This window comes from Anser anser (genome assembly GCF_964211835.1).
Source record: "Anser anser genome assembly, chromosome: 2".
Lineage (NCBI taxonomy): Eukaryota > Metazoa > Chordata > Aves > Anseriformes > Anatidae > Anser > Anser anser.
In genome coordinates, this window is record NC_139721.1 from 114,180,385 (window position 1) to 114,195,988 (window position 15,604).

The following is a 15,604-nucleotide window of genomic DNA, read 5'->3' on the forward strand; positions in this document are numbered from 1 at the left end:
CAGCTGATGCTCTTCATCCAGTACTATTGAGGGCAACTCTGGTTTCAGTTTGTGTTGTTGAAGAAGCTGACTGTTTCTCGTTCTGAGAAAGAACAATTAACCCCCACCACCACCACTTTTTTTTTTCTTCTTTTTTTTTTTTTTTGTACATTTACAGGGAATTCCCCAAGGACTGGGAAAATCTTTGCAAATTATACAAACAGACAAAACCCACTGTAATTATCTTTTGAATAGTAATGGAAAACTACCTCTAAGAGAGGGACAATGAGCTGAGTAGGAACAGACTGAAGTTCAATGCAATATTGGGGAAGAAGCTAGAGGAAAGACACAGGAGGAGACAAGACATTGAAAATGATGAGCTGTGAAAATGATTTCTTCATCTCATGCTGAATTGATCTGAATGTAGCTGCCATTCCCAGTAACACAAAAAGGGTGTGGTAGCAGTCATGAGGCTAGGAAGGTAAAAAATTACGTGTCTTACATGGATAAGTATCTTAGACGTACTATACAAAGAAAATCTGCAAGATTCAAACTGCTTGTTAGAGTGAAATAAGTATACAAAGAAATTATGTCTAGGTTTTACTAGTAGCCAGACCTCTTGTTATCTACAATGATTGAGGGGAAAGGGGTTCCAGAAGTAGGTCTGAGGAAAACAAGAAACAAATTTGCTATGAGCCTGAGCTGGTGGCTGGGGCAGACACAAAGAGATGCCAGAGAAAGAGGAGGTTGAAATTAATTTCTGATTTTTGAAAGATATACTATACAAAACACTAAGTATTTTGTCACTTATCATCTAGGAACTTTTTTTCTTTATCCCCTTCTGTATAGCTCTCAGAACAAAGACCCCCCTAATCCCACTTAAAGCTTTTGGGTACAATTGTAACAGAAACTGCAAAAGCAAATCACATCCACTGAGTTTGATACCATCGATCACAACTCAAGTTTACACCTGGGCCTTGTTTGTCCTTCCATGACCTTTTCAGAATCTCTGAAACAACACAAGATTTGTAATTAATCTATGGGTGCATTTTCTTTCAGTTTCAAGGAGTAGTTAAAGCAGCTGTATTTATTTATTTGAAAGATCAACAGTGTGGAATTTGTTAAAATAAATCCACAGAGAACACTCAAAAAATTTGTGTCCTTTCACAGTGCTCGTGTGTTTTCTTGTTGATTTGCACCAGAGATCATGGAAATATTTTATTGCCTAGTCTCTGGTTTTACAAGATCAGAAGTTGCTAATCCAGCTAAAAAGTTTTGAGTCTAAAGTATTTTTGTCCGATTACAACAAAAATAAAACAATAAAAAATTGCATTAAATTTAGATATATTATAAGGATGAGAAAGATTATCTCAGAATCTAATTAGAAATTAAAAGGTATTGGATTTTTGATATATATTGAAGAAATATTTAATTTACATTTTTTTTATTTTTTTTCCTTTTGTTTATCAACAATAACAATTAATAGCTTAAATGAAGACATGACTGATACTTGTATCAGAAGTCACCAAAGTGTACATTTGTTTCCAAAACAATTTGATTTAAGTACTCTAGGATTTTCTTGATTTTTTTAATCTTTTATTATTATTATTATTATTACTGTTGTTGTTGTTTTGCCTCATCTGTTGCCCAGTGAATTGGAGAAAACACCTTTTCCACCAGACTTATTACTAACTGGAAGATACATCTCTGGCACAACCCAAAATACAGCATATATGCAATTTTGCTGCTTTAACTGTAAGAGATTTTCCTGGTATTCTATTCTTATAGAAATATTGTGTAGAACACAGGTGAGGTGGCACACAGCTGGTGTGAAGCCTGTGCTGTGGGACCCACAGTTTGGTAAGGACGGGCTAAAAAGGAGGAAGAGATTTAGCAGTCCGTAAATCCTGCAGAGCTGCAGAGAGCTGACATTTACCAAAGAGAAGACCTTGAAGAAAGGTCTGAAAGAAATGTAACAGCTGGGAGCACAAATTAATTGACAAACACTGAATGCTGTGAATATTAAAAATACAATGTAGAGAAATAGAATTTTCTGTTTTGTGGTGATGTAGACAACACAGTAAGTAGTGTTTTGTTTCCATTACCTATTACCTATTGTGTCTGAGTTTGGTTTGATAGTACAGTAATATTTTCTATGATTATTTTTACTTGCTGGTGCTTCTAAACTTATTGATTTTGTTGTGTAGCAGCATTGCCTGTGGCCTCATTGTCTGCAGTAATCTTTTAAAACAAGGATTCTCTCAGAGAAAACAGTATTGCTATTTTTTTTCTTTCCTATAGCAAGAATACAATTTTGCTACATCCTAATAATATGGATTTAAGATATGGAAGCACTATTAGAATTATTAAAACTGATAACTGTAGCTGTTTTAGCTCCCTCTTTTTTGTATTTATTCTCCTTCACTCTGACTGTGTAAGAAATTATTCGGTTTAAACTTTCTTGCTGCCTTTGGCTTTTCCTATAAAGACAACAGGATTCTTTCCTGCACTCTGTGTTGCTGTGCTAAGGTTTTGCCAGGGATTTTTTATGCCTCTAGATGTCTTGGACTAATCTGCAATTTCCTGAAAATTTGGAGGCAGATTCTGAGCTGGTTCATCACTGATGAAAAGTTCCACAATGAGGTTCTTTGCAGGATGGGGTGAGAAAATACTTAGTATAAAAATAATGTTTTTTTGTTTGTTTGTTTTCATAACTCTATACGAACCTTCCTGAAACTCATTACTTTTGTTTTATATTCAACTGATTTTAGTAGCACATGATTAAATTTTAGATTTATGATTTTAGATTTATTTTTTTAGATTTATGTTAGTGTAACTGATTTTAACATTTGGCTCTGAGAATGACAGTGTAGAATGAATTATCTTCAAACTGTCTTTAGTCTTCCCCTCTACCCTAACCCAGACATGCAGAGGATTAGGAGGGAGGGAGCACTTAACCTTGAACATTTACAACAGAAGTAGAATGGCAGTGAAAGTATAAATTATTATAAAATGCCCTCTGGGGACATCAGGCAGAACTAGTTACAGATAGATTCTGCACCTGTAGCAGATCCATGTAACAAATGAAAAACAATTTCCATACCTGCTCATTTCTAGTTAAATCAAGAGTTCACAAGATCCATAAATCATAGGTTCTGGATTGCTGCCACTTGTTATACATGCAAAAAGATGCAAAAAAAGAAATACGGAAAGGATGATATAGAAAGTTTATTTCAGAATGGTGTTATGATGATATTTAAGTGATAAATGTTAGTTAGCCAGTATTTAATAACAAATACAGAAGAATTTCTCTCCTGAAATGATTTTTTTTTTTCATTTTGCAAAATAATACCTGCCTGAGATGCCTGACTGGAAAAATCCAGATCAAAAGCAAGTTTATTCTGTGACCTTTTAGGATTTCTAAATAGAAATTGATACACTATTTTCAAAACGCAGGCAGGCTTGTTATGGACATCTTGTGAAGTCCTTCGATATCATATGCTAAAGTCTCAATTTTACATTAAAAAAAAAAACTGATATAAATTTTAAGAATTTTCTCTAAAAATAACAAAACAACCACCATAAAACATGATTACATGAAAATCCAGAGGCAGAACTACATGATGATAAATGCCACACAACCAAAGTATCTGATTTGAGAAGCTTGTAGCGTTGTATGAAAATACTGATGCAGAAAAGCAGTGATCAAGCTTGATCAAGAAGCTGAGATAGAGATACATTTCCACTAACTATCACAACTGCATGTTTTAAACAGATATTTGAAAGAAACAAAATTGCATGCATTTAAAAAGATAAATGTTCAATTTTTTCATTCTCTTGGCCTTTGATTTACTAAAAAAAAAAAAGTCATTTTCTTCTCTAATTACTTATTAGCAATTTATCACATGGGTGGTATCATCACAATTTGTTTATCACTACAGCAGCTAACCAAAAGAAGTTATAGAAATGCTTTGCTGTCCTGGAGGTGTTCAATATACCACTGAACGTGGCCTTGAGCAACCTGAGATCAAACTCGACTTCTTTGAGCAGGGGCTTGATCTAGATGATACCTGGACATCCCTTCCAACCTAAATTACAATTCTATGATTTTATTAGTGTACTACCATCAACTTTATAATGATTATTGCAGTTCCAGAGCTAGATAAATTTCTGCCCCCTTGTTGACGTTTCTGAGTGTTTTCTTCAAATACCCACCAAAGTCTTGACACACACCCAGCAGAGGGATTTTGCTTTTATTCATTCCTATGAGCCCTGTGCCTCCACATCCTGTGCAACTGTTGTTCCTGCTCTCCAGCTACAATTTTGAGTGGTCTAGTACTGTTGGTGACTCCAGTAACCAGATAATGCGCTTAAAGTCAAAATATTGCTTAGAAATATTTGCACTTGGCAAGTGATCTTAAGCATTGCCAGTGCTTCATGATCTTTGCTCTATAAGATCGGAGCATCCTTCAGTGTATTATCCGCTGTACGATATCCACTGTGTATTAAGGTGCCTCAATATTGACCATTCCCTTTTGTTCTAAGGTAGAAGGACACTCAGAAACCACCTCTGCCTTTGTTAAATAACCCAAGGCCAATAGGAAATCTCTTGGGACAAGGATGTGCTGGGCTCTGTGGCTCTCAATGGTAGCTTCCACATCAGGGCCGTGCCACAGGACTGGTAGTGGGGCTGCGCTGGTAATGGCCTGCAGAATAACCTGAATTCACGTGAGAGGAAGCACAGTACCAGACTTTTGAGGGCCATGTTGCTGACATGCTGGCCCCATCCCACAAGATAGCATGACTTACATATAAATGTTAATGTCCTTTGTAAACTACAGCTGAGACACCTCCTACTCTGTTCAGTTCTTTGAGGTATGTAGCTTGTAGTTTAGTTCTTCACCCAAAATTTTGATATGCAGATTTTATTTTCAGGTCACATGTACTGCAAAAACGGTAACATTTCAGTCTGAAATGTCTGGCTAGTCAGAGCAACTTTGGCACTGGGGAGTGCAACCTTCATCCATTTGTTGTCCTTGGATGCCAGTGCTGCTGCTACCACACTGCACACTTCAGGCCTCAAATCAGGAGAGTAAAGGTTTCAGCAGCACCATTAACATCTTTTTGCCATTTGGTATCTTCAAAGCAATAAAAGGAAAAACCCTGCATCCTAGAAAACTTACTGCCACCTTTAAGTAATTTGCATAATCAAGAGATTCATTGCCAAAGATCTTGGTCTAGTGAATAATGTCTATAGGCCCTGGTATTCTGTAAAATAGCTGAAGATTTTTGTCATTGGAGAGATGTTCTTTCCTTTCCTTTCCCTTTTATTTTTTGTTAATACTGAATATACATTAAGAAATATATTTATTGCCCTTCTTTATACTTTTGCTGGAAGTCTCTATTTGTGATGGTGTTAGGCGTTTTGCTCTTCTGGCATCCGATTTCATATCAAACGATGACATCCTCCAGTAGGTCTGTGCACTCCTAATCTTCCAAACGTTTATTTTTTTCCTTCGGTGACTTGTGCATTGACCTTTCCCTTACGAGACCCCATAGGCTGGCTCGTTATCCTTGACTTTACACAACGCCCGTTTCCCTGTCGCAACACCTCCGGCTCGCAAGACCCGTCCCTGTTTAGTGACAGAAAGCTATCACCATCCATCCACAGCGCCTTTATTTGCTTCGGGGGGCGGCCCGAGGCCCCCCGCGTCCCACCCGCCCCCCGCCCCCTTGTTTATGCCGAGGGCCCCTCCCCGGCGCTGCCTTCCTGCCGCCGTGCGCCGGCCGTGACGTCAGGGCCGGGCCGCACCCGGCGCGGCGGCGGGGCGCCCCAAGATGGCGGACCAGATCCCGCTGCAGCCGGTACCGCGCCGCGACCCGCGCCGGGCGGCCTATTACAGCAGCGCCTCGGCCGCGCGGAGGCACAGCAGGTACGGGCACGGCGCGGCTGGGCAGGGCAGGGCGGCGGCGCGGCGGCACAGCCTCGCGGCGGCCCCGGGGCGCAGGTGGCGGCCCCCGAGGGGCGGTGGCGGCGGTCCCCGCCTGTCCCCCGCCGCCCTCCTCGGCCCCGGGGCTCTGCCTCGTCCCGGCGGTGGGTCGCGGAGCCGGGCCGGGCTGTTCGGCGGGCGCTGCTCCCGGCCGGGCGGCTGCGGCCTCCGCCTGCCCGGCCCCGGGGAGCGACACGCACAGCGCCCGCGGCTCCGCGGCCCCTTGTGCCCGGGCAGCCGGCCGCCCCGAGTGCGCTGCGCAGGGCGCCGCCGGTAAACGCGCTGCGGGGCGGCTGCCGTGCCTCGGCGTGTGGCGCTCGGGCTTGCCCGAGTGTCAGAACTGACCCCGGGTTTCTTAAAACGCGCTCTTTTTTCGCGGGGGAGAGGGGTCAAGAAATTTGAACAAGCCAGTTCAGAGGTTTGCTACCAAATTAAGCCTTCAGCCAAGGAGTGAATGGGGTTTTCTTGTTTGTTTTTTGCTTTGCTATTTTCCATGACTTCAACGAATACCATCATTGTCTGGAAGGAAGCACTTTACCCCATACTTCTTCATATGTCCATTGGGCAGCACTCCTACAATGTCAGTTATGATTATAGTTGTGTGAGTTGACTTTTTTGTTTTAAGATACTGCTCATGGGCACAAGAACTGGAGGGAGCACTTGTAATGTATGAAAGTAAATGAACTTCCTAAGCACAGAATAGTTGATGATGCTGTTCTAATTCAAATAGTCCATTGTGAATAAAAAAGTATTTCTTTCTCTAAGTGGAATACCTAGCAGAAAAGGTAGTTTAAAACTACGCAGAGCAGTTTAGGCTTAAATTAATAGATGAGCTTGCAAATATTCATAGAAGATAACTCTTATAGGACAGCCTACAGTAGTAGTGTTCCCCATTTCACTAGTATTTGAACGTCTGACAATATGTAATAGGCTTATCCTCTGTTTTAAGGGAGGGCAGCGTTATCATACCTATTTCTCAGAGAATTGAAGCAGGGAAGCTCTTCATGTGATCTATAAGCCTTTCAGTAGGTGTTCCCTTGGAAGAAAAAGGGAAGGATTATATAGGCAAACACTTAGTCTGTCAAAGGTATCAGGTGATTCTGTTGTAGGTTACCCAGGAGCCAATTTTGGTAACTTGAAAAGTGCTATAGATATGATGGGCCAAGTTCATAAGTCAGGTGAGTACATAGATTTATGGAAGGTATGTTTTCAGGCAATAATTGCAGTTATTTATACAAACTGTTTAAATCTGGACGTATAAACAGATTTGGGAAGCTGTAAGATCCATCAAGGAACTACTGATTCATTATAGATCTGCTTCTTAACTTCTGTCTTATTTGATCAACACTTCCCTTCAAAGTTTATGGATTTAATTCCTTGTAGTTTGTTACACCCTTCAGAGTTACGGTCTTTCATAATCTGTATGCTTCTCAAGTGCAGGTAATATGTATTTATTTTACCAGTCCTCCACACAAATGATTTTTTATGTTTTTAATTAGTTCTGTTCAACTAGTTGTAGGCTTATAAAACATTTAAAAGTTAACAGGTGTGTTTATTACTTCTGATTATTTATTTTGATCACTTGATTAAAATTTGTGCCCTGAGAAAGTCCATGAACTCTTACTCGCTTTAGTTACTTAATTTTATATATATTTTAGGGTTAGTTGGTTAGGTTGAACATTCACCTTCAATAATACCATGCCCTGAATTTGAGAGAACCTGTTGTGTGCTTTGGAAGGTGTCCTTGTGGACCTGTTTTTTTTAAAAAAATAATAATAATAAAAAAATGCTTGTCTAGATTCTACTGCAGGTGACTTATGTAAAGACAAAGAGGAAATAGAGCAAGGCACGTTAGTTCAGGTACAACTCATAAATCATGACTTAAAACTATAGTTGGACTACATCTCCTAAGCCTTTATGCATGCATGGTTTATCCTCCTTTTCTAACTTTTATCTTCACCATACGCTTTTAAGAAGCCTTGCGTTCCTGTGGAAACTACAGCAAAGGTCCTGAAGTTGCAGATAGTCCTAATAGGGTTGAAGTGAAGTCACTGAGGTCTTGGATATGTAGGAAGTTATCACAGGCATATATACATAATAATTTAGCCTAAAAGGGCGTAATTCATACTTCGGAAGATGACTAGAGACAAACACTGGTAAAAACAACAGATTTTTTTCAAATCTCAGAATTAATCCAACACTGTGGTTTATGGGCTCTCAGGAACCTGTGACTTGCCATGATTTGTTTGTTTCTTCAGCAGAGAACTTACATTTTGAAAATTGCCTCTTTTGAAAGCTTATACACAGATTCTTAACTGCAGTGTGTTAGTGGTTTTTAACTTGAACTTGTTGCCCTGCTATTGGCAACTTCAGATAATGCAACAAAACAGTTGCTAACCTTTCGTGGCCTCAAAGCTAGTTTTTAGGACAATTTCTTTTGCTTGAGCTAACCAGCCTGTGGAAGTCTGCCTCTGTTGCTGTAGTTAGTTCAGCAGTAAGGACAAAGGTTTTCTCATTGTGTTTGGACTTAACTGCACTTTTGTACTAGAGGGTACTTTGGCTGACCATTAGCACATACTGAAAAGCTGAAATGTTTTCCCCATGCACCTAAAGAAACTTGGTGATGCTATATACCTGAGACTGTATGATTCTGTATAAGATTGGATGGAGAACTGATTATGGTCTATGGTTAGAAACCAGGGAAATCCATTTTGAAGTAAAAATTTGTATTCCAGTTATTAACAATTACACTATTAGGCAATTATTCAACTTTAATAGTTATAGAAAGCTTGGAGAAAGTGATTGATGTGCCACTTCGTAGTGGGTTTACGTGGCATGGTTTTGGTACTGGGGGCCTGCAGGGTGGCCTCTGTGAGAAGAATCCAGGAGCTGCCCCATGTCAGATAAGGGCCAGCTCTAGTCAGCTTCAAAGGGAGCTGCTGCTGGCCAGGGCTGAGCTAATAAGTGATGTTTTTTGTGCCTCTGTGAGAGCAGATTTAAGAAAGGAGAGGAAAAAAAAAACAAAACTGCTGGGGAACAGCAGCTGGCAGAGAGAGAGAGGAGTGAGAAACAGCCTTGCTGGTGCCAAGGTCAGTGCAGCAGGAGGGCAGGAGGTGCTCCAGGCAGGCAGCAGCAGTTCCCCTGCGGCCTGTGGAGAGGCCCCTGGTGGAGCAGGCTGTCCCCCTGCAGCCCACGGGTCCCACACGGAGCAGATCTCCACGCTGCAGCCCGTGGAGGAGCCCCCGGTGGAGCAGGTGGATGTGGCCTGGAGGAGGCTGCGGCCCATGGAGAGCCCCCGCAGGAGCAGGCCCCGGGCCGGAGCTGCAGCCCGTGGAGAGGAGCCCACGCAGGAGCAGGGGGTCTGGGGGGAGCTGCCGCCCGTGGGGGACCCGTGCTGGAGCAGTTTGCTCCTGGGGGATGGACCCCGTGGTACGGAGCCGTGTGGGAGCAGGTCTTGAAGAGCTGCTGCCTGTGGGCAGCCCCCGCAGGCTCAGTTCGGGAAGGACGGCATCCCGTGGGAGGGACCCCACGGGGAGCAGGGGCAGGGAGTGACCGTGAGGGAGCGGCGGAGACAAAGTGTCAGGGATGGACCACAGCCCCTATTGAGCAACCCTTGTGCCCCTTTTCGTCATGTTTTCTCCCCCATTTTCTTTGATCAGGGGGAGTGAGAGAGCAGCTGTGGTGGAGCTCAGATGCCCAGCCGAGTAAAACCACCACACACTTGTTTCGACACTCTGTCCTTCAACACAAAGTATCTATTATCTACTGGAAAAATAGTTGCTGCTTATGTTTATGCCACGAAGGGAAAAGAGGACCAGAGAACTTCCACAACCACTGTAAATGTGCAGTGAGACTAACACCCTTGTTCTCATGTTAGTTTGGTATCATCATCAGAATAGTTATTGGCTAATCACAGAAAGGAATTTAACCGTGCAATGTCTGTTGTTCATATGTGAGGTAAATGTAAGCAAACCAAGAAGCTTGGTGGAATTTTGAAGCTGATAAGGGACTGAGTTAAGCAGTGGTCAACCCTCATTTATCTGTAAGCAAATTACTTGGTTTGTTCAGGTGTCCTGCACTTGTTACTGTCAGTGTACACCTCTATTTGGTCTAATAGTGTTAAGGTGTTGGGACACCTGAGCTGATAGCAGAAAATCAGGTCTTACCAGCTGTGTCCAATATTACGTAAATTCATTTGTGCTCCAGGTATTCACAGAGGTGTGCCTGTGTCATGAAAAATATTCATTCAGTGGAAGGAATCTTCTCACATGATTATGTGTAGTATGGGTCACAGCAGTGTGCTTACGAATGACTTAATACTTATGAATGAAGGTGTATCGGGTGGCTGTGGTAAAGCAAGCTGTGGAACACCTCTGCTGTTGGCTTGTCAGTTTCCTTGCTGATAGGGTAACTCAGTTTTTAAGAAACTGCTATGTGTAATTGTCAGTCTTGTGTGCCATTAGCACATAAGACAATCATGTGAGAATTAAAATAGATTAAAATAATAGGCTAAAGTTTCCTTTGCCCAGGTAAACGTGGGATACTTGTTGCTTAATAACTGGTGGTTTGTTGCGTATTTCATGTTGAGTTCACTGAATCCACATACTTCCCTGATACATACAAATGTCAAATTTTAATAGTACATAGAAACAAAGATAATATATTACAGGATTGCTGTTCTTATATTTTTTCATTTATATGGAAGTTGCTCCCAGTGATCATGCAGTCCTGCTGTTTAAGATTTCCCAAGGTGTTCGGCTAGGTTTCACAGGGAATTAACTAAAGATAGAGACAAGCAAATGTCAACAGATAGTACTTGATGAATGTACAGTGATTTTGGGACTTATTTAATTTTTGCTGTTGTCTGAAGTGAGCTTTATTGAACTACTCTGATAGTTGCTGTCTCCTCCCAGTTGTTTCTCTTCATTAGAATCACATGCTCTAGTTCTGAACTCCAATGTGGTTTTTGTAGTTCAGGTATTATTTTGTATTGCAGTGACAAAATATTTGCTGGTCTCTTTAGTTCAGGTGTAATGATTGAGATTAAAAACTTGCACAAACAATCCAAAATGTTATTTGTTGATGACATATATATAGATCAGAGGTAATAGGATGTAGGTTCTCTTGTAGAACGGTGTTTACAGAGAGCTTGTGACTTATTTGGCTTTAACTGGGTCTGGAAAGCCTTGCAAAACATCCATGATCATTAAAAACACCAAACATTGATGTATATCTGAGTTCATCTGTTGAATGACTGTATGCAAGTGATACTTGGTGGTACTTTCAATTTTTTTTTAAATTGTTGGTTGCTATGATACTCTTTTTCTGCATACTTGTGAATGTTTGGAACAAAAGTTCATAGAGTCTTTGGACAGGTACAGATTTTTCAGAGGTTGCATTTCAGTCTGCTCTTCTACCCCACCTATTAGTTGAACATGTCTACTTATTTCATCCTGATTTTGAAAATGACTGAAACTAAAAGTTTCCTTTATAATCTTTACATTAAAATTCAAATTAGTATAGCTTCTGTGAGAAAGCCAAGACCAAAGTAAATTTACTTCTGAGTATTTGTGTTGAAACTACTGTTACAAAGTATCAGTAACTTCTTTAAACGTTTGTTGCTTCACCAGAAGCAATAATTGTTTAGTCTGGGAATATAAATGCTGTTTTACTACTTTTTTTTGTGTAGAGATAGCCTTGTTAACCATTTACTCAAGACATGGTCACAGAAGCTCCTTAAAGTTGAGCAACTGTGGGAATATGGTGGAGTAAGGTACTGGTTGTTAGTCGTCTGCATGTGCACTGACATACTTGAACTTAGTCATGGAGAAAGCTCCTATCATCATCTTATAGCACTTTGTTTAAACAGGAGCCACTGTCTTGTGTGTTGCTCTTTTTTCCCCTAAGTGACAGGCAGATGGAACTGGTGACTAAGTAAATATCAGATTAGTCTAAGCAGATTTTCAGTAGGTCAGTATTTTTGCTTGAGATAGCAACTCAAAGCAAGGCGTATTGGTATTTTCTGTGATACCACAAATTACAAATGTAGATTCACCTGATAAATACTAAAAGTATCATAAACTGTGTGAAAAGCCGGAATGGATATTCCTTGTATGTTGAGGAATAAAACATAAAGCTATATGTTATGCTGATACATTCATGTAAATGTGCATTGCATTCAAATATACTTTTTTTTTTTAAACATAAGGGAGAAAAGATTAAAAATGGTGCAAATAAATCTCTGCAGAATTGTAGTTAGGAGAATCATTGAATGGTTTGGAAAGGACCCTTAAAGATCATCTAGTACCGTTATACCATTCTTATAAAATAGATCTGTCCTGTATGTTTGTTCTGCAGGAAAACTATTGTCCCAGTGATTTTTACTGATTTCACCTGAAATTCAAAGTGTTTGCCTGTTTTGCAAAGCGAAATTTCATATCAAAGAAAAAATCAGCAGTTCTTTTGCAGGGCGTCTTGTCCTTTGTCGTTAGCCTTTCTTTAGTTATGTTTTTGGTCAGAGATTTACTGCTGGTGTTAGGAACCGTGTCACTGAGTCGTTTTTAGTCTGCATCCCTGAGATGCTCTCTTTTAATTCTGGATCTTTCAACAGGGCTGTCTGGTTGGCACCTTCACATTTGGGATGTTATATTTGTACCATACTTGTTAGGTCTGCGTTTTCAAGGCTCTCTCAATTTACGTCAAACAGTAGTTTTTAGCAGTGAATTTTTTAAAACTTTCTTCTCGAATTGTCCTATGTTCATTGCTCACATATTTACATTCCTGGATTGAGTGTTACTCTGCTTTCTGAAGACTCGATACTTAGGCTAATGTTACCTTTTGGGTCTGGCACCTTTAAGATGTAGTATAGGTTTAGATTCTGATGTTTTTGTCTGGGAAAGAGGTCAAAGTAGTGTGAGGCATAACTTCTGAAGAATGGCCTTGCCATATGTTAATGCTTTCAGAGCTTTTACGTGGTGTATGTTGTCATACGTTATTTTAGTTTCTGTGTCTTTTACTTTTCAGAGCAGTCTGATTTTAATCATGCAGGTAACCAAATTACATGCATGTTGAGCTGCTCATGATATCAACTGTAAAATATTTTTACGTAGAAAGACACTTGTATTGGTGTCATACTCAGGAAGTGGTTTGCTATGCTTTGTCTGCAAAAGTACATTTTGACAACATAGCAACTTTAAGTGATTTTCAAAATAAATTGTAGTTCTTTGACTTGATATTACTTAGAATTATGTATTTGGAAAAGATCGGCCTTTTATGTTTATTCTAGTTGCTCTTTACACACCAAGATATTCTTTATAGACAAGTAGTTGTAATCTTGAGCATGATTATTAGAGTCATCTGAATCCTGATCTGAAACACTTATTTTTAGGCACAAAAATGTTTTGAGAACTTGCACCACTGAAGTTCAGATTGCTATTGCAGATGATGATAGTTTTTTCAATGAGCATGTATATCTGTGTGTTTTTCAGGTTGTTTGTGTTTAAGCTGTATTTTTACCCTATATTTGCATGCTTTCCTGGTTTTTATCAGTAGTATCCAAATACGGTCATTTGTGTTCTTTGGGCAGGCATTTGGATTCCTTAGAAAGGGGAGAAAAAGCAATTGATTGAGCTGCAGTATCAATAACAATACCCAGTAACAGTGATAAAATGGCCCTGTTGTTGTGACCAGTGATGTTCCCTGCTAATTAAAAATAAGTTCTAGTGAATGCAGATGTTTCCTCAGGTCTGCTGTGTATAAATGGAGATTTGCTCATTCTGTCATGGACTGAAAAAGATGTTCCATTAAGGTGTGTGTTGTGCTTTGTAAGGTGAGGAAAGGGGAGTAAGGAATGGTGGCTTTTTTCATGACAGCGTTCCTATGCAGATCTTCTGAATTTTTCTTCCATATATAGCTCTAGCAAGGAGGTGTGTGCTAGGGAAGAGAAAATTATTACAGGGTTGATCAAAAATGGAGCCTAATGTTTTTCCAGAATCGCTATCTGCATTGCTTGGGAAAGGCTGGGGGCACCTTGATTTAGCTTGTCTGTTGCAGTAAATGTTGTTCATTTCAGTGACGAACTCAGTTGTAAACTTACATACAGTAAAAGTACTTTTTTCTATTTTGTTGTTTGGTTGACAAATGTGCACTGTGACAGGAGTGTTGTAATAGGTTTTCAAAGATTTGGCTATGCAAGGACATAAAAGCAAAGTTATCTGTTGAAACTCAATAGAGAAACTTAGTTCTACAAATCTTTAGCTTCCATAAAAGCTGTCCAAAAGTGTAATCTGATTTAAAATCGAACTGCTTCGGTTAGTGTTTTCTTCCATATGGAGATCTCTAACAGGCGAGTCGGTCCCTGATGGTGTTTATGAATTTGTAACAGAATTGTGTTCTTTTTGTGTGTATAGTTGGGCCAGGACTTGGATTCAGAGACTTCGGAATTGATACTGATTAGGTGTGCACTTGCATTACAGGCACGACTACAGCTAAATAAAAGCACAGCGACTGTGTTTTTGAAGGAAAAGGTTAAAGGAAATTCTTCAAATTCTACGCATTTACCTGTAGAAAGCTTTTCTGTTGTCCAGTTCTTTTATAATCTAGGAACAAGGCAATTGCTCTGTAATTCAAGCAAACTTCCTGCTTTGTAAGTCGTAGAGATGTTTGAAATTATAGGGGAAAAAAGTAATTTCCAGTCTTTAGAAATGCAGAATAATATTTGGGGAAAAAAGGTATTTATAATTTGATTGTTCTCATGTGACTTGTAGCAAATAAATTATTTTCTGGAGACATTAGAAGTTTGAATAAGAGGAACAGTTATATGAAAATAAGTTGCATGCTTATGGATGAATGTACACTTAATACAACTTTTCTTGCTGCTGTGGAACGTTTCATGGTTTTTTTCTTTGTTGTGGGATTGTTGTCAGTAAAAAATGCAGCCTACAACAGCTGTACCTTTTTTGGTTTCTCCTCTAAGAAATAATTCCTGCTCTTCATATGAATGGGCCTGCCCCTTTCTTCATTATTCCTCTTACTGCACTGCCTCAGTTTGGCAAATTCGTGCTTTATTTCGGACTGTGGAGGTGTTCATGTAGGTTAAACCTTGGAGGAATTACTAGAAGTAGAGCAGGATAGGGCTGAGACAGATCGTGCTGCCTACCCCTCAGTCTTTCCCCTCCTGATGTCCAGAAGCAGGAGGAGTCCTGTGGCTGGCAGCAGCAGAGATTGAGCCAAATGTCCAGTGCTTCATTGTCAGGTGAGTTAAACCAGATAAATGGACATCGATGATTGCCTTGCACTTTCCTACTTTTTTGGATGTTTGAATCAGAGGAGCATTGCTCTTTTAGACTAACAGTAAGCTTGTAGAAAATGCAAATTAACTAGGGATCTAAATAGGTAGCCAGACTAGATTTAAATGATTTAAAATGGTTTCCATTAACAGTTATGGGATACATATAACTCTGCATCCACTCTGCAGCTCTCAATGAGCTATGCTGGACCTTGTTCTCACCAATAGAGAGGGGCTGTTGAAGAATATGAAACTCAAGGGCAGCCTTGGCTGCAGTGACCATGAAATGGTGCAGTTTGGGATCCAGAAGGCAGTGAGGAGGGAGCACAGTGTGCTCACTACCCTGATT

The 15,604-nt window shown here is 40.1% G+C and overlaps 1 protein-coding gene across 5 annotated transcripts in view; it reads left to right on the forward strand.

The window, feature by feature from the left end:
- The first annotated feature begins 5,756 nt into the window (after window positions 1-5,756).
- ATP9B (ATPase phospholipid transporting 9B (putative)) overlaps window positions 5,757-15,604 on the forward strand; it is a 179,146-nt gene continuing 169,298 nt past the window's right edge. For all 5 annotated transcript variants that reach the window (XM_083824962.1, XM_083824963.1, XM_083824965.1 and 2 more), the window contains exon 1: window positions 5,757-5,912. In XM_083824962.1, coding sequence (XP_083681088.1) covers window positions 5,818-5,912 — 95 coding nt within the window. In that variant the 5' untranslated portion in view covers window positions 5,757-5,817. The remainder of the gene's footprint in view (window positions 5,913-15,604) is intronic.